This window comes from Ictidomys tridecemlineatus, chromosome 15 (genome assembly GCF_052094955.1).
Source record: "Ictidomys tridecemlineatus isolate mIctTri1 chromosome 15, mIctTri1.hap1, whole genome shotgun sequence".
Lineage (NCBI taxonomy): Eukaryota > Metazoa > Chordata > Mammalia > Rodentia > Sciuridae > Ictidomys > Ictidomys tridecemlineatus.
Genome location: NC_135491.1, coordinates 14930911 through 14953866, shown reverse-complemented (window position 1 = coordinate 14953866; position 22956 = coordinate 14930911). Strand labels below are relative to the sequence as shown.

The 22956-nt window shown below is 53.2% G+C and overlaps 1 protein-coding gene and 1 long non-coding RNA gene across 2 annotated transcripts in view; one reads left to right on the top strand and one right to left on the bottom strand.

Moving 5' to 3' along the window:
* Positions 1-1692: 1692 nt before the first annotated feature.
* Positions 1693-2892, bottom strand: LOC144371052 (uncharacterized). The gene is made up of 2 exons (XR_013431211.1): positions 2762-2892; positions 1693-2143 (listed from the first exon to the last, which is right to left on the bottom strand). It is a non-coding gene; the product is annotated as an uncharacterized LOC144371052 (long non-coding RNA).
* Positions 2893-6817: 3925 nt separating this feature from the next.
* Positions 6818-22956, top strand: part of LOC101972894 (NACHT, LRR and PYD domains-containing protein 4) — a 23303-nt gene continuing 7164 nt past the window's right edge. Inside the window, 7 exon segments of the mRNA XM_078032111.1 lie at positions 6818-7081; positions 13948-14288; positions 16067-17108; positions 17110-17628; positions 18853-19014; positions 19405-19572; positions 22174-22341. Coding sequence (XP_077888237.1) covers positions 14009-14288; positions 16067-17108; positions 17110-17628; positions 18853-19014; positions 19405-19572; positions 22174-22341 — 2339 coding nt within the window. The 5' untranslated portion in view covers positions 6818-7081; positions 13948-14008.

Genomic DNA, 22956 nt, shown 5'->3' with positions numbered 1-22956 from the left:
GCCTTTGGAGGGAGGGGAATTCGAGCTTCACTTTGCGGGGCAGGGAGAGGGCAATGCGGTAGGTCGAGGTCCTGGCTCAGATGGGGGCCACTCCAACCTGGGTGGCTGGCCCAATTGTCTGGGTCACCCACCCGGGATCCAGTGGGTCTCCGTCTTGGGAATGGCCTGTTAGAAGCACAGCTCGCTTGATATTTTGAGCTCCCAGGAGGCCTGTGCACCAGATTGCAGCCGGAAATGGCTTCGTGGGTGTGGAAGGTGTTCGGGTTCCAGGAGCCACAGGGCTTCCTGCAGTGCTCTGGGCGTGGGCCCGGCCCAGGGTGCAGTTTTTTATGCGGCTCTTGTCCTAACCCAGTGCCCTCCGTTCCCTTCCCTGTTGCCTTCCCCGCCTCATGTGGCCACATAATTGTGATCTGGTCACCCCGTGTGCGGCCTCCCTCTCCTCTCTTTGCCTGGCTTGGCTCTTTCTCTGTGCTGTTTCCTATTACACTCTGGTGTCCGTGTGTCTTAATTCCCTTCTCCGCCTCTTCTGCTTCATTTCTGCCTGTCTTATTCTCTTCTCTCCTGCTCACAGGCATGGAGAAGGAGCAGTTGTTACCTAAAATCTCATGGCTGTCCGGCTGTGCCCTTCTCCAAAGAGTCCAGGAAGCACGCGGGCTCTGCAGGACTCTGGCTGGTGGGGCTGGGGGCTGGCTCTCCAGCTGGGCCACCTGTCCCCAGTGGAGGGCGCTCACGCTAAGGCTCCCACAGGCAAAGGGATTAAAGGCTGTGGACCTCAAAGGACCTTTTTTTGCAGACATCAGAGCACAGGGGACACCCACTGTCACATGGGAGGTGACAGGCTCGAGGGGAAAGCCCACCCGGGTTTTGAGAACCTGTTCTCCCCTCTGTCCCTCAAGGGTCCTCGTGGGGTCTCGGTATTTTGTGCATTCCCGTCAGGGTCCTGGCACCACGTCCCTGCCCCCACTTCCAGCACCAGCCCGTCACATCCCTCCAGATCCCCACTAATTCTCCTGTGTTGTGCTGAGGCTGGCCTGGCCTAAGATTGGAGCATTTGCTAAATGGGACCAGAACTGGGTCACTGAACCAGCTGTGGGGACACTTGAGCACCAGGGTGGCCACATGGGGACAGAAGGGGAAGGGAGAGGTGAAGACAGAAAGGGAGCACATTGATGCAATGAGAGAGACCATGGGCCCAATAACTAGACACTGACCCACGCGTGAGTGGGCCTTTGACTTATGGTGAATGAGCTTCTCCATAAACCATCGCATCAGGAGGGAAAATCCCTACAGCAGCCAGGCAGAGACTCTGGAGGCTGAGGCGGGAACACCTTTTGAGGCCAGCCTCACAACTTAGAGAGGTCCTATTTAACTTGGGGACACTCTGTGTCAAAAACATAAGGGCTGGGGAGGCAGCTTAGTGACAGAACACCCTGGCTTCAATGCCCACCCCAAAAGAAAAACTGGGGCACTTCCAAAGGAGGAAGCCGAGCACCTCCCAAAGCCCCACTGCTGACTGCCACTGTGAGCCGACCATGTGGTCTCGGAAACAGCCTGCGGACATTGTCCACTTGAAAACCAGGCTTCTCAGTCCTGTCAGCCTCTAGAGATTTCCAGTAAATCCCTAGAGTACTCACTGGTAGAAAGCACTCAAGAGGGTTCCAACAGGTAACTGCAAAAGCCAGATCCTACAAGTGAAAACAAACACGAATGGGAAAAACCTTTATTATGGGACTTTCTTCATGAGGGACAACGTGGTTAGGACACAAGCCAGCAGGTGGTCACAGCCTCACCTCCGGCAGGGTGTGGGGAAGTGTGAAGGGAAGGAGGTGCACCCAGGAACACCCATTCCACTCCCAGAGACCCAGACACACTCCCGGTGACTCAAATGCCGGGCCTCTTGGGACGCTTTGCTGCAGGCTCACTCTCCTGGGCACTCTCGGGCCTGGCACTGAATGCAGGAGCTTCGGGGGATTCTTGGGCTGCAGGAGCCGGCACCTTCGGTGGATGGACAAGTGCAAAATGAGTCGGGCTAGTAGCGGGGTTGCCAGGTCATGCTTGTCCTGGTTGACTGCACCAGGCAGGAGCCTGAGGGCTGGGAGGAGCGGCGGAATTTAATCCACTGCTGCATCATCGGAAGCCAATCCTGGGGAGACAAGGCAAAACAGAAAGATGTAGAGGGACTTCTCACACCTGCCTGGGCCCCAGGTGGGAAGGTGCATGTGGGTGGGGGCGCTGGGCCCAGGACATGTGCCTCTAATCCAGACATTTGGGTGGCTGAAACAGGATGGTGCGCTCAAGGCCACCCTGGGTCATCCAATAAGGGGCGGGGGGCCAGCTTGGTGGGGGGGAGCTGGTCTGACACTGGGTGCCAAGGCCCTGGGTTCTGTCCCAGCTCTGCAAAAAGAGAACCAAAACAGAGAGGGCCCTTGGGCTCTGGAGGTGAAAGGCCAGGGGGAGAATCCCAGAGGGAGAGGACCCAGAGCCCAGGGATGGGGGGACTCTGCCAGGGGCTCCTCGGGTTTAGAGGTTGCTGGGGTCTGGGTCCTGGAAGGGCACCGGGCAGCCGTCTGGGCTGATCAAAGTTGTGCAGCACAGAAGGCAGAAGCTGAGCTTGGGGTCCAGCCAGAGCCCAGGAGGACCCAGGGTAGCTTGGGCCCCTGTGTGCCCCAGGCTTCTGCAGAGGGAGCGTGGGACGTGGCCCAGCCACAGGGCAGGCCCTCCCCTGCCAGGGCAAGGTAGGGGTGTGGAGTCTCACCCCCACCTTTTGAGGGTCTAGGTGGTCGCTGGAGGGCTTCAGTTGATCCAGTGATAGAAACTGGTGTTTAGGGAAGTGCCCCTCCAGCTCCTCCCTCTGCTTCTTGCTGAGGATCAAAATAGACCAATCCTTGGCCAATGGACCTGGGAGAAGGAGGAAAATCAGAGAAGCCCCAGAGACCATCCCCAGCCGCCCCCCATTGACACTGCCCTTCCCTGGGCCACAGGGACTCAGCTGGCAAGGTGGCAGCAGCACCTTGGACAGGAAGTGATTACAGGCCCTCGCCTGTAATCCCAGGGGCTCCAGAGGCTGAGGCAAGAGGATCCGAGTTCAAAGCCAGCCTCAGCAAAAAGTGGTCTGAGACACGGAGACCAAAGGGAAATGCACTCTGGGCTTTAACTCATGGCCTGACAGCACTCAGCCCCAGACAGCCCCTCCCCAGCCAGGTCACAGAGCTTGGTAAACTGCCCTCAGCCTCAGAAACCAGGAGGCTCCTGTCAGGGATTATAGTCACCAAACCCTGCTTCCAAGTTTCCTGTAAAAAGAGCTGGGAACCCCCAAAGGGCGTCTCCCGCTTGAGACTGGCGCCATTCTTCCTTCTTTACTTGTGGGAGGCCATCCTGGCGCGTGATTTGAGTCACCTCCCTGGCTGGGAGGGAGGCGCTTAGGCACATCTTGGTTCCAGAGCTTTCCCCACCCTTCTCAGGACTTGTACCCCAAAGACCCAATCTTCGCCCCTGACCTTGGGAGACTGCCCCCCTTAATCTTCATTGGATGGGATTTTCCCCAGAGTTTTGTTCCCCAATAAAAGTCCACTCTCTCTCTCTCTCTCTTCAATAAACCTTGCCACTCTAATAGTTAGCTGGAGGCTGCAGGTAGGTGAAGCTGGTTTGAAGGTAATTAGAGTCTGTCTCAAGCTCCCTGCAGGTTCCTCCCATAATGAGCCTCATTTAGGAAGCCCCCCAACTCCAACTTAAAATAAATTAAAGCAAGCTTGTGATTCCAACCATCCGGGACTATCTCTCCAGAAACCTGTGGTTAGAGAACAGCCCCCAGCTCTCTAGGAGCACTGCTTTACAGCACTACAAGTCGCAAAGGGGGTGTCTTGAGAACTTACAGAGAGCAGGATTCTGACAAGCATAACCCAAAGGCAGGCAGTAGGTTAGTGGTCTCAGGGTTCAGCACTGAGGGAGTGAACTGGGACCCAACGTCAGAATTTCTGAGGCACAGCTGAGGTTTCAGAGGGCGTGGTATCTGGTCAGGGGAAGCCAGGCATGGTGAGTTCCAGGCACGGGCAGGCATTCCAAGCAAGTTCAGAGATGGCAGAAATTTATAGTAAAAGAGAAATACTTCAAAGGTCACATTGAAAGGAGTGAACGTCACTTTTCCCTCTTTATCCAGGAACCCAATGGTTGATTGAAATTCTCTGCCTGATTCACTCATGTGGGACCCCAAGTGGGTTCAATCAGTGCCCTTCTGGAAGCGCCTGGATAGAGATAAAAGATGCCAAGCAGTCAGACAGAGACTAATACCCTCCTGCCCTCAAACGACCATTTAAACCCTCCTTCACTGGGCCAGGGCCCCCAGTTACAAAGCTGTGTCTTGATTTCTGTCTTTAAAAACAGTCTCTGCTCTGGACCCAAGAACTGAGCTCAGGACCAGCCATTGCTCTATGACCCAGCCATCCACTCAGGGAACACAACAGTTTTGTGAGCAGGGGTGTGCAAGGACGGTCAAGAGCCTTCCTTGTTCAGACTGGCTGAAAGCAAGACATGGCCCAGTCCTCACCACTCAGGGTCATCAAGTTGTGACAGTCACACTAAACACGGGCAGGCATTAAACTGAGTGAAGTGCAGCTGAAGCAAAAGACTCTCTGCAAATCTCAAAAACCTGGTAAGAGAAAGAACCAACTCACACAATCAGACACTCTGTGTGAAAACAGGTGTACCAAGAGTGTATCAAGAGTCGCCAATGTTCCTTGGCCCTAGGACATGCTAGAGATGGACGGCAGACATAGGACCAAACCCTCAGAGGAAGGAGGGGTCAGGCACCCAGAGCCATGCTGGCTCCCTAATCAGCCCTGTGGGAGGCTGGGGACTAGCTTCAATCAGAACCTTGCTGTGGAAGAGCTGATGCTCCTTAGGCTGCCAGGGGCCAGGTTAGACCAATTCCAAGGTGAGCAAATCTGCATCCCCTGGGTCTCTTCCCCACTATGAACCCTGGGCCAATGGAAGGGAGAAGCTCGACCGCCAATCAAAGGGCCCCAGAGCCTTCTTCTTCCAGTTGCAGCTGCCAGGCATCGAGGACCAATAGAAAGCCCTGCGTGGTGAGTCTCAGGCCTCGTCCACTCTTTCCTCCACACTTGGGGGTGTCTGCTTTCTCACCCTTTGTCCTGCCTTTCCCTTCACCCACCAGCGTCTTCACTCCTGGCCTGGGTCTTGGGCTTTGGCCCACGAGGCCCTCTGCAGTGCCGTGTTCAACCTGCTTTTAGGAAACTCTGCCGACTTCCCATTGTTCTGAGCTGGGTCCCCGGCCAGGCCACCCTGTGTTCACCTGGCTCCAGCTGGTGAGTCACTGAGGAGGCTGAGACCCAGGAGGAAAAGTGGGGTGGGTTCTGAAGTGCAGACGGAGGTGAGGGTCCTGTTATTTCATTGTTTTACCACAGTCGTCAGCTGGACTGGCTTGAGGTGGCCGCCATCTGCTGTGATGCCGTCCAGGTGTGTGGTGATCACTTTCTTTCCTGGGGGGTTGCACCTGCCTTTTTTCTCATCCCACCTCTTAGGGCTTCTCACCTTTTTGTCTCCATGGAGTTCACCGACTTTGTGTCTTGTATCCTTGTTTCTATAATTGGTTTGCCTGTTGGGGCAGATGCAGAGAGGCCAGCAAATGGAGATTTTGTGGGTCCTCCTGCCGGGGTCCTGCCCTAGCAGGGCCAGGGAGTCCGGAGGATGAGTGGCGTCGGCGAAAAGATGAGACCGGAGTCGTTCCGTTGGAGCAATCTCCAGAGAGAGAGCTCATGCAGCTTTCTCTGGGTCATCTTTTATTACAATTTTTCTCATCATTATAGATTCAAAATACGTCATTGATTATATAATTTAAAACTTTGCCAAGACATGACATTTCCTTAACCATGATTGGGGGTACAAACAATGTAACATTAATTTACATTTTTCCAGGATATGACCTTCAGTTATGTAATTATTAAAAGTTCAGAATCATTAGTAAAATAATTTACATTTTTCAGATTTTCCCAAGATTTACTATTTTTCCCAAGATATGTTATTTTCTTATTAACTAACGCCAAACTACGTAACCAGACTCTAAGTCTCCTAACCAATCATTAGCCTAAAGTACACTTGTACTTTATTTCTAATCTAAAATTCCCATCTAAAAGTCCCTTTAAATCTTATACTTAAAACATCCTAAAGTTTATGAATCATTCTTAAAACATATCAGAAATCTTTACAACTAAAAACTTAAGAATCTAAATAAAATAATATTTCTAACACTATTCTAAAACTGTGTCTTATAAAGCTATTTTAATTAATTCCTAAATTTATTCTCATAAAACTGGTTGAGCTGCTTTCTCAAAGAGTTTTTGTTTCTCAGTCAAGGTGCACTAGTTCTCATCTTTATAATCTTTCTCAATAGAAAGTAAGTTCTAAAAATCAATCCACGTTCCACCAATATTAACTATGCTCATCATATATCCCTATGTAAAGCAAGAAAGGGTTTATAAAAAGACAAGAATACATCTTTATATGTTTTAACTTTCCTAAGTGTATAATATAACTTTCCTTAATCAAAAATGAAACTGCATGTGGTGAACTTTGTGAAATAAGCATACTGATTAGGTTTTCTAAGAGGCCGGAAATATGGGCTTGGGTTCTAGTTGATATAATCAATGTGGTGCCTAAAATTCTCATGACCTTTCAGAGGATGATTCTTGTCCCTTATCAGGTTTGTCCACAATGTACTGAGATAGAAGAACAGCCTTCTACTTTGTCCTTGATATGCTGAGGGGTAGTAGAACAGCCTCCAAGGCATGAACTACCTGTTCTGTTCTAGCCATCTGAAATTTAATTTGTTTGGCATTTAACATACTCCTGCCTCCTGTCAGAAACATGAGCATGAAAATGAAAAGTCCCAATTACATAAAAAAGGGTCTCATGGTTTCGGTTGCCCACCAACCAGCGTGGCTTTGCCAGCATTCATCCTCACTGTGACCCTGTCAAGACAGTGAGTGGGGGATCGCCTTCACCATCCTCCCGATTCTTTTCCTCAGTGAGTCCCCAAGATTTTTTCCCTTCATGGCAGACATCATAGGTAAGTCTACTTTACACTGTTTTCATAATTTAGGATTTTCCCTTAGAGCAAAGAAAATCTGAACATATGGCAACTCACACCATTTCCCTTTTTTGTAAATTTTATCAAACTGTAAAATTGTATTAAAATTGATATTTCCCTCTGGTGGCCAGGTTTCTCCATCAGAGAGTTTGTATTGAGGCCAGGCCAAGAAAATTAGGGGCTTTTTCTTGAGTGTCTAAGGGTCAAATCTATCCCAATTTTTCAATACGCAGGCTAGTGGTGCACCTGGTGTACTGGAGAGAGAGAAGCTCCCGTCTGAGTGAGAAGAAAACAGGACTCAGGCGCCCGCGCTGTGCGGGAGAAAACCGTTCTCATTAGGGACGTCTCCCTAAGCTTGAGCTTCCTAAAGGGTCCAGAAAACCCGTCTCTCACCTTGCTTTGCCAAGGGGTTTCTGGTCCCCTTTAGCAAAGTGCTAGGGTCTCAGTTTGCCCTGTGCCAGAGACCCTGGGAGGATTCAGACTTCAGGGCATTACTGCTTATCCTCCCAGCCACTAAAAACCCATTGCAAAAGAAAAACATGCACTCTTTTTTGTCTTTGCTCTGTAGACTAAAGGAATCGCCTAAGGGATATCTACTGGTTGTAAGGTAGGGCTTTCTATCAGAGATTACCAGAGTTGATTCTAAAAACGCCTCTCTAGCAGCTTAAAGAACACAGCTCATTTTAAACATTGGGGTGGTAAAACAGACTAGTGAAAGTTACCTATGCTCCCTAGGGAACCTGGGCAGATCTTACTAATTAACCCAGGCCTTTCTTTTAGTCCTACAACCTGAATTGCTAACATTTCTGACCTGCGAAAGGAGGGGAGCATCCAGGAGGAATGCATGCGGGGTTGGGAGTGTTGTGTAGCCCATACGGAGGCAAATGTGATTGGGGCTTTCCCTCGGTGCCATTCATCTACCGATCACCCTAGATACCCCTGAGGGCTGTCGGGAGGGGGCTCAAGAGAAAGGAACCTTAGGAATATGTCTGAGTGTAGCCCAGACCGGAATTCTGCAGTTGTTCCAAACTCCTTCCTCCACCTCCACGCATCCGAGGCAGATCAGGATTCGGGATACTGTGTACTCATGCCAATTTTGTTCTCCGGGCTCAGACAGAAAAGTTGGAAGCGGCTTTGGCAGAACCCAACATGCCTGCTCTGTATTGAGCAGGTGATTGAGAGCTGCCTAGGCCGGGAAACCTCTCACCAGAGTCTTGAAGATTGGCGGCTGCACTAATTGGATTTAAGTAGCCGTCGGGTGCCCACCTCACCCTCCAGAAAGAGAGAGAGAGAGATGCACCTCAAACAGACATGGGGTGCGTGGAAAGGGCTTACCTTGGTGTAGGTGTAGAATCTCAGTCTGGGACCTCCAATATGTTACCGCTGTTGGCCGGTGACGGGTCCTTGCTTCCCCAATGTTGAAGAATAACATCAGAGAGCACCCCGAGGCAAGGTCAGAGTAGAAATTAGAAGTTTATTAAGGGACAGCAGAAAAGACTTCTCCCGGAGGAAGAAGGGGACCCAAGAGGTGGAATCCGTGGAAGTGCGGTTGTCTCACCTTTTTATAGGTTTGGTGATGGAATGCAAGGGGGAAGGGTTAGGACACAGGTGGGGCAAACGGGCAGGAAGGACTTAATTATCACTTTTTGGGATGGGCTTATCACTTCTCTGGGATGGGCTATCTCCAAATCTGTTGGGGGCTGTTCCTGGGATCCATTAACATTTCTTTGGGGGTGGACTTTGGCCTAGGGCCTTTCTGGGACTTCATTAACATTCCATGAGTGGTCCTGCGGTTCCTGGAATCATTGTCAGCATGGCCTCCATTTTAGATTTCACTCGATATCAGACCCGATTTACCTAACTACACTGACGACCTAATTTTAAGTCTGGCTTCAGTGCTATGGTCTGGTCATCAGTGTTCAACCCATCACCTCAGCCTAGCAACGTCGGGAAATTCACTCATACACTCCCACCTACATAGACAGTTTATGCTTAGGTTGACTAAATTAAAAAAAAAATTGTTTTCACAAGAGAATTAACATTTGATTGAATTCTCAAGTGCACTTTTTAGTTTTCAGTATTCCACCTCAGTTGAAGGGAGTGCTGTGTGCGTGTGTTTAAAAGGGCGGAGAGAGCATGTGTGTTTCTGGAAAAATAAAGGGACTTTAACTGTGGACTGGAAGGTGTTTGAGCCAGAGTCTTGTTGGAAGGTAGAATTTCTTTTACATGTTAAAACAAATAGCTTTCAAAACATGACACACAGATACAGAAGATGAAGTTTGTTATTTCTATGAATTCATTGACAGTCGTCAGCTGGACTGAGGTGGCCGCCATCTGCTGTGACGCCATCCAGGTGTGTGGTGATCACTTTCTTTCCTGGGGGGTTGCACCTGCCTTTTTTCTCATCCCACCTCTTAGGGCTTCTCACCTTTTTGTCTTCATGGAGTTGACCGACTTCGCGTCTTGTATCTTTGTTTCTGAAGACTGGGGGTTGGGTGTAGGGGCACTTGCTCACTAAGCCACGTCCCAGTCCGTTTTTTTAGTATTATTTAAATTTTGAGACCATGTCTTGCCATGTGGCTGAGGCTGGCCTCCAACTTGAAATCGTGCTGCCTGAGCCCCCAGGTTATGGGGACAACAGGCGTGGCCACCGTGCCCAGCTCATTTTTAATGTCACTGGGGAGCCCTCTGTCCTGATGTTCCTTTGTTCTTTGTTCTATGATCTGCTCCTGGAACTTCAAGCTCCTGCCGCAGGCCGCTGTGGCTTCCTGACCTGGCTCAGGCTGTTCCGTGGATGCATGAGAGTAAAGGTCACTTCAGTTCAGGACTGTGTACCCCATTTTCTTTGGCCACACCCTTAGAGCATAGTCCTTGCCTCTGGCACTGTAAAGTTCTGGCGATACGTCGGAGAGGGAGACCACCCAAGAGACTGACTCCACGCAATTGGCAAAAGGGGATATTTATTGGGGATCCATTCCAGCGCGCTGGGGCTCCGTGCTCACTCAAGAAGGGAGAGCAGCCCAGAGCCCAGAGCAGAGTTCAAGCGGAGCTTAAGTACACATTTCGGAGAGGGCGGGGGGGGGGGGGGGGGGGTGGTGGTTTGCATACATCAGAACAAATCATCATGAGGCGCGGGAAAATTGAACAACAACCCTGAGTCAGGATTAGTACATACATTGGCGGGAACAATCAGGGCAGGAGTGATTGGTGCTCCTAGGTGGGGTACACATTCAAACTGATTGGTTTGGACCCTGAATATCTACGTGACAAACTGCACAGGGTCTTGAATGCTTACGTGAGGAGTTGCACAGGACCCCAGTCCATAAACCACTAAATGGCCAGTGGGGCCTTGTCCTAACTGCCTCAGGAATTTAACCCATGCTTTGCAGTTTTAGAAGCAGGTTTACAAGCCTGGTCCTTTACACTTTAACTCAGGCTCTGCGGCTTAGAATCAGCTTGGAAATTTTACCTTTACAGCACCTTCTCCTCATTCCACAGTTGACTCCAGACGTGAATTAGCCACAGCATCCTTGTGGCCAGGTGTTGAAACCTGCTCCTGGGGTCAGTTCAGGGCGGATGGACGAGCCCTCTGTCTTGATGTGTTCTGCAGCTGCTCAAGCAGCGGTGCCCAGAGGAAGGTCTGCCGTGTCTGCAGGCTCCCCGTTTCCTTTGTGAGGCTGGTTCCTGGTGCAGTCCATGAAGTGACCTGGGATACCTGTGCACCTCCTAGGCCTCCCGCCAGCCCTGAGAGCAGGCGTGCCTGGGCCACGTGACTGTCCTCAGGAAAGGCACGGTTTCCCTCCTGTGCCCCGGGGGTCTCCTGGCCTCTGCATCCATGCTGGTGTTCATGGGGGGCTCCTGGTCTGGAGCTCGGAGGGTGAGGGGTGGCTCAGGGCAGAATCTCCATGCTTCCTCTTCATCTCTGGGGTGTCGCTGTCTGATGCCTCCTGAAGCAAGTGTGTTTCTGTCTGCTCAGAGCTCGGTCTCCCTGGACCAAGGAGACCATTGTTTTGTGCATTGAGCACTAAGAGATTCCACCTGCCATTTTTTGGTTTCCTATTTATTCCATCTGTTCCATGTCCCTGTTTCCATCCTCGATGGCTGTTTTCTGGATTTTAGTTTTTCCTTCTATTTGCTTTGGCAGATAAGCCCTCTCTGGTTATATCTGAATTCTAGCATCTGTTTTGGGTTTACTGGAAATTCCTGTCAGATGTTTACTTTGATCATCTTCCCAGACAGGAATGCTGGGCCCTTGATATTCTGGTATTCCTCTTCAGGTTTTTCTGTCTTCTTTCTCTTCCTTCCTTCCTTCCTTCCTTCCTTCCTTCCTTCTAATTAGGCATATATGACAGCAGAATGCATTTTAATTCATTGTACACAATTGCAGCAGGACTTTTCATTTCTCTGGTTGTACACAACGTAGCGTCCCACCACATGTGCAGTCCTACATGTACCTGAGTGATGATGTCCATCTCATTCCACCACCTTTCCTGCCCCATGTCCCCTCCCTTCCCTCCCTTTTCCCAATCACAGTTCCTCCGTTCTCCCCGTGTCCCACCCCCATCAATGATCAGCATCCACTTATCAGAGAAAACATTTGGCTTTCATTTTTTGGGGATTGACTTACTAAGCTTAGCATATACTCTCCAACTCCATCCACTTAACTGCAAATGTCATCGTGTTATTCTTTTTAATGCTGAGTAATATTCTACTGTGTCTATATACCACAGTTTCTTTATTCATTCATCTACTGAAGGGCATCTAGGTGGGTTCCATAGTTTAGCTATTGTGAACTGTGGTACTATGAGCATTGTGGGTGTGTTACTATTCTATGCTGATTTTAAGTCCTTTGGGGGGGGTATAGACAGAGGAGTGGGATAGCTGGGTCAAATGATGGTTCCATTCCAAGTTTTCTAAGGAGTCTCCATACCGCTTTCCAGATTGGCTGCACCAATTTGCAGTCCCATCAGCAATGTATGAGTGTACCTCTTCCCCCACATCACCACCAACACTTATTGATTTATTGTTGTTTGTATTCTTTTTTTTTTTTTTTAAAGAGAGAGTGAGAGAGGAGAGAGAATTTTTTTTTTTAATATTTATTTTTTAGTTCTCGGCAGACACAACATCTTTGTTGGTATGTGGTGCTGAGGATGGAACCCGGGCCGCACTCATGCCAGGCGAGCGCGCTACCACCTGAGCCACATCCCCAGCCCGTTGTTTGTATTCTTGATAGCTGCCATTCTGACTGGAGTGAGATGAAATCTTAGAGTAGTTTTGATTTGCATTTCTCTAATTACTAGAGATGAATATTTTTTCATGTATTTGTTGATCAAATGTATACTTCTTCTCAGGAGCATCTGTTCAGCTCCTTAGCCCATTCATTGATTGGGTTTGGGGTATTGAGATTTCTGAGTTCTTTATGTATCCTGGAGATTAGTGCTCTATCTGTTGTGCATGTGGCAAAAATTTGCTCCCAAATGTAGGCTTTCTCTCACCTCATTCTTTCACTGAGAAGAAGCTTTATAGTTTAAATCCACCCCATTGATGGATTTTGATTTCATTTCTCCTCTTCAGGTTTTCACACTGGCACGGTGATGAATTTCAATTCCGTTCCATACCTCACCACACTCCAAAAGGAATTTTGCTCATTCCCTCAGGCCTCTGGGTTTTCCTAAAGGGCCATCTTCTCTCTCTCTGACAGCGTCTAGAATTCATGAGGGTGTGAATCTGCTGTTGAAAAGATCCTCATGTATGTGCAGGTTTCTGATTGTCATCCTCACACTTGTCTCCACTGACACCTTCACCTTCTTGGGCTTCTAATGGCATCCTCGCTGTGTCTTTGCATCACCTTCTGTGTCTGAATGTGCACCTTGTAGTAAAGACGCCAACCTGTGTGGCTTAGGGGCCCACCACACTGCAGAATGACCTCACCTTAAGTTGGTACATCTACCATGGCCCTGTTTCCAAACCAGTTCACCCTCTGTGGTTCTGAGGGTGACAAGCCCACCTCTGACTTCTGCAGGGGGTCACAGCCAGGCCTGAGGACACACCTGCTGTAGTCTATATGCTATTGCATGGGATCAGGGGAAGACTCTGGAGACTCGGGGGGGGGGGCTAGAAGCCTGTATGTGTCTGTGTAACATGCCACCGCCTAGCTTCTCCCCAGCGTCTGTTCTGGTCTCGTGCCCCTTCTCACAGACTTGCTGGTTTCTGGGTGAGGTCCGGGGTCCCTCCAGGCTTATCTCTGACCCGGGGCCTCCAGCTGTACAGCATCCTCTGCGGAGCACTGCTCTTCTCCATGGAGCTCTTGACAAAAGCCAGCGGTGGGTGTTTGAGGGCAGGGCTCCTCCATTTGTCACTGAGGAGACCATTACCGTCCTCTGTGGGCGTCTGTGCCGGCTTCTGTGTTGAAGGTGCAGGTGAAAGGGGTTGCTGCGCTTGCGTCTCCGGACTATTCCATGCATCCTCCCCCATGGAGATCCTCCGGTCATCCCCCACAGCCTGGAAGGGCAGGCCCATGCCTTCTGCGACCGCCACCGTCTTTGTGGCAGCTGGTTGTACCAGAAGGCTGTCTGTCGGCCCCGGGGAAGCTTCCCTAATGCTAATCCTGGGGGCTCTGTAGGGCTCCCTCCGGGCACTGCCGGAGCTGGGTTGCAGGCAATGCATGTGGACACGGAGGCCAGTGCAGGTTGGTGTCCGGGTCACCACTGCTTTCAGGCCCACATCAGTGAGGAGAGGACAGGATGCCGGTTGGAGGAATCCCCAGCCCTCACCCAGGACCAGCACGAGCTGTGCAAGGCCCTTTCCTTGTGAGTAACTCGGGGCCACCCTGACGTTTCCCTCAGGTTGTCTGATTGTCCTTCCTGGTCCCTGTCTCTGAGCATCTTCCTCTCCGGCCTGGACGAGATGGCAGCGTCTTTCTTTTCTGACTTCCGCCTCATGTGGTACTTGGATGAACTCGAGAAGAAGGAGTTCATGAAGTTTAAGGATCTGCTCCAGCAGGAGACTGTGCAACGCGGCCTCCAGCCCACTCCCTGGGTGCAGGTGTGGAAGGCCATTCCCCATGAACTGGCGAGCTTGATGACCAAGCACTATGGGGAAGTGCTAGCGTGGGACTTGGCCCTCTGTATCTTCCCCAAGATCCACAGGAAGGACCTCTATGATAAGGCCACGAGAGAGAGCGCAGGTGAGTGGTGGGCTCCTTGGGAGAGCGCAGGGGGCTGGGGCACAGGGGCTCCAGGGGGAGTCGCCGTGGGGAGAGCTGCCCAGGCTGGGGGAGTGACCTCATCCCCAGCTTGGCCCTCACGGGCAGTGAGGGCAGGTGGGCATTGTCACCAGAACCCCACCCACGGCTGAAGGACCAAGGGCCCGAGCTCCCCGGGGCCCATGGAGAGGGCTGTGACTGGGCGCAGACTGTAGCAGTTGACAGCCGCTGCCTCTGGCACCTGGAGCCGAGGTTACCTCCATCGTCCTCCTTGGAATACCAAGAATGGGGAAAACGAGGCTCCTGATGAAGTGGACGCTGGCCTGGTCAGATGGTACCCTCGGGCGCTTTGGAAGGGCCCTGAGATGCGGGTGCCCAGCGGACTTCAGTGGATGCCCTGGGGGTGCATCATTTCAGCAGGCAGGGCAGCTGTGACCTCTGGGCTGCGCAGCCCCGGAGACTCACGGTGGTGCTGCGCCTGGTCCTGCGCCTGGTCGGTCTGGAGTCTCTGCCGGGTGTCCCAGGCAGGAGGTGCTGCTAGGGCGGGTGGGGTCTTTCTAGAGTTGCTGCGAGGTGCCCAATGGTGCTCTTCACGCTGGTCCTGCGTGGGCGTCCCCGCGGTCCTGGCCTCTCTGGCCAGCCGCCTTCCTCAGCTCCAGCTTTCCGGCTCTGCCTGTTTAATAGTGGTTTCCGCCCCGGGTGGTCTCCCCACCTCCCCCAGGACCCCCACTGTGCCCTCAGGATAGGGCTCTCTCCTTCTGTGACCTTGGTCCTTCAGCGAGGACCTTGGTCCTTCCACAAGTGACCTTGGTCCTTCCCAGAATTTGGTCCTTCCCCGACCTTGGTCCTTCAGGGAGCAACCTTGCTCCTTCCCAGGCCTTGGTCCCTCTGCGCCCTTGGGCCTTGGCTGCTTTCCTCTGCGGAGTTGTTTGGATTTCCCACTTCCTAACCTGAGAGCTGGCCCAGCCATCCCTGCTAAATTCCTTGGCATTCATTCGTGCACTTCCCGCATTCCTGAGGGCCCTCTGTGCCCTTTCAACCTCACCTGTCTACCACCTGAGTGACAGGGTCCCCTCTGATGTCACTCGGCACCCCGACCTTCCCATGTCACCAGAGCCTGTGGCAACTGCAGAGCAGGACCCAGCCTCAGCTCAGCCTGAAGGGATTCTAGAAGGCTGAGCCCTTTTGTTGTTTGGCTTTTGATTGGATACTTCTAGTCTTCTGCCCTCCAAAGGACAAGAAGGCTCACCAGGATGGAGTTGGGGTGAATCCTAGGGGCCTTGTCACATCTAGTGCACCGGGCTCCCTCCAGGGAGACGAAGGCTGTGCCAGTCTCTTAGACACAGCGGGCAGGCCAAGCCTTCCTCCCGTGCTAACCCTTGTTGGGCAGCACCACAGCCCCCAGGCAGGGTCCTGTCCCCACACAGAGCTCCTGCTTCCGCATGGGGAGGCCCCTCCCTGGTTTGACGTGCATGCCACTCTCTTCACTTGGAAGCCAGCAGGGCTTTGCAGTTCCTTGCTCTCCTGGCAGAGATGAACAGGTGTGTGTGTGTGTGTGTGTGTGTGTGTGTGTGTGTGTGTAGCTGGCCTGGCAGGCCTTTGACCCAGGGGGCTGTCTGGTTGGTGGTTTAGGCTGTGGCCACAGCCTGCAGGCCCTGAGGCCATTGCTTCCCATATGGGAGATTCGGGTTCAAGCCTTCAGGTTGTGTGCGGGTTAAACTCTGATGTGCTGTGTTTTTTCTCTTGCCCTCTCTGACCAGAAAGTGGCTATCGAGCTCACATACAGAAGAAGTTCGTCAGCATGTGGTCCAGGGACTCCTTCTCTGAGATCCCTGGCTGCTTTGACCAGACATTGACCCATGAAGACCATGAAAGTCTGGAAGAGTATTTCACTCCAAGGGTACCCAGGAGGCGTCACACGGTCGTCCTCCTTGGAATACCAAGAATAGGGAAAACGAGGTTCCTGATGAAGCTGATGCTGGCCTGGTCAGATGGTACCCTCTATCGGGACAAATTCTCTTTCATTTTCTACTTATGCTGCCGAGAACTGAAGCAGCTGACGGCGACCAGCCTGGCCGGGCTCATCTCCAGAGAAAGGCCCGATGACTCTGTCCCCTTGGCGGACATCGTGGCCCAACCGGAGAGGATCCTGTTCATCATCGACAGCTTAGAGGAGCTGCAGTGCACCCTGACAGAGCCCGAGTCGGAGCTGGGCCGTGACTGGAGGGAGGAGCGTTCAGTGAAGACGGTGCTGAGCAGCCTGCGGAGGAGGAAGATTCTCCCAGAGTCGGCCCTGCTCCTGGCTGCCATACCCGGGCGCCCAGAAGGTCTGGAGAACAAACTGGACCACCCAAACATGCAAGAGCTCAAATGCTGCCAGGACAGCCATGTGAAGCAGTTTTTCTGCTGCTCCTTTGGAGACGGGGGCCGAGCCATGGCAGCCTTGAGCTTGGTGCAAAACAATGAGCATCTCTTCACCATGTGCCACGTCCCCCTCCTCTGCTGGTTGGTGTGCACATCTATGAAGCAGGAGATGCAGTGCCGGAGGGACCTGGCAGCCACCTGCTGCAGGTCCACCTCTGTGTTCCTCTCTTTCATGTTTCAAGCGTTCACACCCAGGGGCGCTACTCGTCCCAGCCAGCAGGGCCAAGGCCTGCTGAAGGCGCTGTGTTCCCTGGCCGCGGAGGGCATGTGAGCCGACACGTGGGTGTTTGGCGAAGAGGAGCTCAGGAGGAACGGGATAGCAGACACTGACACCCCCACCTTGGTGGACCTCAGGCTCTTCCGGAAGTACAGCGAGTCGGGGCTCCTACTGCTTCATCCACGCGTGCATGCAGGAGTTCTGTGCGGCCATGTTCTACCTGCTGGACAGCCCCCGCGACCACCCCAGCCGGGCCGTGAGGCCCATAGAGGCACTGCTGCTCACGTACTTCAGGAAAGACGGAGCCAGCCGGGTGTTCGTGGGCTGCTTCCTGTTTGGCCTCGTACATGAAAGTGAGCAGCAGAGGCTGGACGCCCTTCTTGGGATGCAGAGGTCGCGGGAGTTGGCGCCCCAGCTCCTGGGATGTCTGAAGAACTTGGTGGAGTGCAAAGATCCTAAGAACAAGGTGGAGTTCCTGCTGCTCTTCTATGCCCTGTTCGAGATGCAGAGTGACCTCTTTGCCAGCCACGTGATGGACAGCCTCCGCGAGGCCCACTTCCCCCTTCGGGAGGGGCCAGACTTGGCGGTTGCTGCCTACTGCCTAAAATACGGCTCCTGGTTGAGAGAGGTGACTCTGTCAGTCCCAGATACCTTTCTGGAAGAGAGGGGACCAGACCCCATGTGAGTCCCTGCAGACACTTTCTTTCCATCCTTTTTCAGAATCTGTCCGTGTGCACACAGGGTGTTGGTGACGGGGCATTTCACGTGGATTGGGTTCACTGCCTGCCTTTCCTGTCCAGTAGTCTTGACTCGTCTTATATTTTACTGTTTGTTTTTAATTAAAAACATTTTTACTTGGGGCTGGCGTTGTGGTTCAGCGGTAGAGTGCTCACCTAGCACCTCATAGATACATAAATTAAAAGATTTATTTTTGTGTCCAAGTACAATTGAAAGTATTTAGAAAATGTTTTTACTTGTAGATGTTCACAGTAGCTTTCCTAATCTCATTTTGACTTGGTGCTGAGCATCGAGCCCTGAGCCTCCCAGGTGCAGGGCAGTGCTCCACTGCTGAGCCCCAGCCCCTGGGTCCCTTCTCCCTAGTCTTCCATGGTGCTCATGGGTGAGGTGCGTGTGCTCATTCAGTGCAGTGCAGCTCTCGTAGGGAGCCCGTGGCCTCGTCCCTGAGCCTGGCCTTTCCTAGCTGCATGGATCTCCTCACCAAAGCAGCAATAATGACTGTACTGAGGGAGGAAGGTGACGGTCCCTGCGACGCGTTCCCTTCCCTTCCCTTCCAGGCCCTCGGCGGGGTTCACCCTTGGGTCACTCCCCTGGGACAACTCTCCAGATCCATTTCCTCCCAGCTGCAGGCTAGTGCTGTTGTATTCTGAAACTCTTGGTTGACTCGGACAGCCCACCAGGTGGATCCTCCTACTGTGGTGCTGCAGGGAGGAAACGGGACACACAGGTCAAGTCAGCCCACCGAGCTGGTGTGGTCAGGATGGGGCAAGGGCCAAGTTGGAGGCCAGGAGATCTGGCTGGAGGCTGGCTCTGGCCTCCTGCCTCATCTTTCCTCTAGACTGCCTCCACTGGTAACAAGGGAGGGTCTCCAACCCCAGGACCTAGGTGGCCTGGGTGGGCTATGGCCTTGCTGTGGGGCTGTCCTGAGCTGGAGGATGCTCAGAGGCATCCCTGGCCCTGCCCACTGGTGTCAGAAGCACGTCCCTTGGGCAGTACAGGCCCGAAAGGCTGCAGCGTGGCCAAGGGTCCTGGCCGAGAAGTGACCACAGGGGGAGAACGAGGTCAGCTCTCCTCTTCTTGGGAGTCCAAGCAGGTGACACTGTGCTCAGAGGCTGTGACTGCCTTGAGGTGACCTCTTTGGAGAACCTTTCGTCTCTCCTGTTGCAGGTCGAGTCGTACTCTCCTCCGGTGGCAGCAGTTCTGCTGTGTGCTCACTGCCAATGTGCACCTCCAGAAACTCCGGGTGGAAGACAGCATCCTCGGCAAGTGGGCGCTGGTATCCCTGTGTTGTCAGCTGAGCCAGCCCACATGCCGCGTGCAGAGCCTCGAGTGAGTTGAAGATGGGCCTGGGGCATGGAGACTGCTGACCTCCCTGCCAGCCTGAGGTAGAGGCTGGACCCCAGGGAGGTGTCTCAGCCCAGCGCCCTGCTGCCCGGGAAGCTCTCCCTTGGTGGTCGGCCTGTGCGTGCATTGTGGGTCCCAGAGGCCCCCTGGGCTCTGCTTCCTCTAGAAGAAACGAAGACCCCATGGCTTCCTCTAGTTCTGCCAACCACACCATCTCCAAACGTGGCCTTTGGGGGTAAACCCACCCAGGCCATTGGGTCGTGGAAGTGGCCAGTGGGTCATTTATGGCGCAGGAGTGACCACAGGCAGGCGTTCACGCTGTGCTGCCCGAGATGGGTGGATCAGAATCGTCCAGAGTCACCTTTGCTTTTGCAGGACAAGTAACTTTTCCCTTTGCTGTGAGACTGGGATTTTCTTTGAGGTGTTCACCAGTAACCCAAACCTGCAACACCTGAGCATGACCTGCATCCAGCTCTCCCAAGATGACGTCTCGCTCCTCTGCAGTGCCTTGAGCAACCCGCTGTGCAACCTTCAGGAGCTGCTGTGAGTGCTGCCCGCTAGCCTCAGGGGTGGATTCCAGAGAGGACTGGGCTGCTTTAACATGGGCATCTCTGTCCTTTCCTGTCCCTCGGGTACAAAGGTCTGGTCTCCAGAAATCGAGACCAGGATAGGGAAGTTTCTAAATATATACAGGCACTTTGCAAAACCTCGGTTCAGCTTTGGCAGAGTCTGGTGCACAATGTAACCCAGGAGAAATGCTTCCGGTGTTGGTGGCTCAGTTTGGGGAGAGAGGGACACTGGAACATTTAGGGCAGGACCCCCTAAGGCCTGAAAAGTGGAAATTTCCCTCAATGGACAAGAAACCTTTGGTTGCATTCTCCTATCCCATGCGATTGGTCTACAACCCCAGGTAACATTTTGGACTAATCTCCAATATTATTGGTGGAAAGAGTCTAACCAGGAGTGGACCACATGATTTCATTCTGAGGTTAAAGATGGGAAGACTGTGGTGTTAGAGGCCTGGTAGTGCTCACCTCTGGTGATGGGCGGAGGCAGGAGGAGCTGGATAGTGACCAGGCGGGCCTGGAGGCCGGTCATGTCACCTGGACTTCCCGGGGAGGGTTTCTTGGCCAGCACCTGGCCTCTCTCCTGGAAACTGTGTGCTCTCTGTTCTGCTTCAAGCCTTGTTAATCAAATAAGGACTCATGTTCTTTGCTCTCTGGTGCCCACAACTTCAGATCCTTTTTTTTTTTTTTTTGGTGTGGGGAATGAGCCCAGGGGCACTTAACCTCAAGAGCCATGCCCCCAGATGTTAGGGTCTCAAGAAGCTGCTGAGGCTGGCTTTGAATTCGAGGTCCTCCTGCCTCAGCCTCCCTAGTCGCTGGGATTCTGGGGCGGGGGAGTGGGCATCACCGTGCCCAGTGATGTTCACATACTTCTGACAGCTCTTTCTCTGCTGTTTCCCTGGGCACTCCTCTTTTGAGCATGAAGACCCAGATCTGTTACCAGATAACAGCTTGGTCAAAGTATAATATGTACCCCCAAACCCCATGCTTTGAAGAGTGAATCTAGTGGTCTTAGCAGAGGCTCAGGGGTGGGCAGCCGTGACAACCTTCTGATTCTGGAAGGTTTGCGGTACCTAGGAGGAGACCCTACCCACGAGTCCATGCCCCGGGACCCACTGACGTGCTTCAGGGTTGATGGATCTTCATGTTCTGCACGTCTTGTTTCCGTCGACTCACGGCCTGGGATCCTTCAGGAACAGCTTGAGTCCCTGAGCGCAAGGTTGCCACGCTGCCCTCCAGTGTTGCCCCGTCAGTGCCTTAGTCCTTTCCTGGCTGAGTTCGAGTCCCCTGCCGGGACCTGCTGCCTAGTTTCTGGTCTCCCTTGGCCAGTGGCGAGGTTGCTCTCGTCTTTGGCTGTCCTGCTGTTGCCATGGCCTGCCCTGGGGGCGTGAAGACCTCCCTTGCTGTCCTGCTTTGTCCTGGCCATCTGTGTGTCTCCTTGGAGAGACGTCCACCCTCACCTGAGCTTATGCTTTTGGAGCGAGTGGTCTCTGTTGCGCAGTCCAGAGGGTTCCTCTGCGTTGTGGGTGCAGGCTTCGCGATGTGCGAGTCGTCTGGTTGGCACACAGCCCCGCTCTGTACGGTCTCGGGGACCATCTCTTGTTTCTGTGCTCTCCTGTGTGTTTTGTGTAGCCTGCGAGAGACCATCGCCTAAGCCAAGGTCTAAGATCATTTTCTGAACTTTTTCATTGTCAGGAAGTTTGGTCTAATATGTTCTCGTTGTTGAAGGGCTTTTACTTTTAGGTGGCGCGGAGATTCAAACCCAGAACCCCACACATGATAGGCAAAGGCTCTACCCCTGAGCTGCAACCCCAGCCCTATGATTTAGACTCTGAGGTTTCAATCTGTGATCCATTTTGAATTAATTTGGAGGTAGGGTATGACGTGGGCCAAATCCTATTGTTTTCACTTCTTGAAAATATCTTCAAGCCACAGGCATCTTTAGACCCAGGAGCTGCTGCAGAATCACCCTGGAGAAATGTCAGGGCTGTGGTCGGGAGGCTTGGCAGTCATACCTGCATTGACGTGCACCTGTGTAGGCTGTGAATGTGTCCATTCTGTCATCCAGGGGCTTAGCACACGTGTGTGCCCACGCGCTGGTACAGCCACTGAGATGGGAGTCACAAATACAGGCAGAGACCCCACCTCAGGCTCAACTCTTCCGTGGGAATGCTGTCTGAGGAGGCCTCACGCATGCCATGCTGGGGAGGAGGGTCGCACTCTCCCTGAGCAACGCCATCCCCACCCTGGTGGGGCAGTAGTTGGAAAGGGGACGTGCTGGGGACAGCATCCTGAGTCCTCTAGGAAGACTGCCTGGTGTGGTGGGAGGCACAGGCTGGGGAGCAGGAAGGGCCTCGCAGGACACGGATCATGTGTGGGGCTGCCCTGGGGTCGGGGAAGTGACTTGGGGTGGGTAAGCACAGAGTGACTGGGTCTGGGCCGAGCTGTGCAGACGGGGCCTGGGGGTGATGACAGGATTCCCCAGGAGGCTCCGTGCAGGACAGGCCCTCACAGGACTAGCACCAGGGGCCAGTCCAGGCAGGGAAGCCCAGAGTACGTAATGTCCCCCTCCCTGCAGGCTGAAGGACTCGGGCATCTCCGCTAAGGATTGTGAGGCCTTAGCCTCGATGCTGGTGACAAACAGGAAGCTGAAGCTCCTGGACCTGAGCAATAATGCACTGGCTGATGGTGTGCCCACACTGTGCGCAGCCTTGCGCCACCCAGACTGCACCCTGCAGACGCTGGTGTAAGTGGACTGGGGTGGGCAAGGGGCACGCAGCATCCCGGGTCACTGCACTGTGTCCACCAGCTGAGACCGCAGCAGGGCTTCAGGGCACCAGCTGAGGATCCACGGCTCGAGGTCCAGCCCCGGGTCTGCTGCTCTCCTGCAGTCACTGGGCCTCCCAGCTGCGGGCTGCCCCTCTGTGAACGGGAGCAGAAGCAGCCCCTGTGGGGACCCCGCTGCACCTCTGCTCTGTTCTTTCCTGTACCCCGTGGCTCTCCCAACGTGGCAGAGCGTTCCTTGTAAGAAGCCATTAGAACCTGTTAGGATTCTCCAGAACCCGACAAGCTGAGGACCTGGTACCTGAGATGACCCATGCACGTCACCCTGCTCGTCACCCGTGCTCTGGGCAACAGCCTCAGGGGGCAGAAGGCTTGTCCCAGGACGGGGTGAGATGCAGAGTCAGAACCAGAACTGACAGATTCTGGCATCTGAGCTGTGCCTCTCACCCCTGGTTTTCTCATGAGGCTCTGTGTCGGTTCGGTTCCTCCTGCCTGTCTCATGTGGGTAGGGAGCAGTCAAAGGGGAGATTGGGTCCCATGAGTTCGTACACAGGACCACAGAAAGACCACCTTGAGC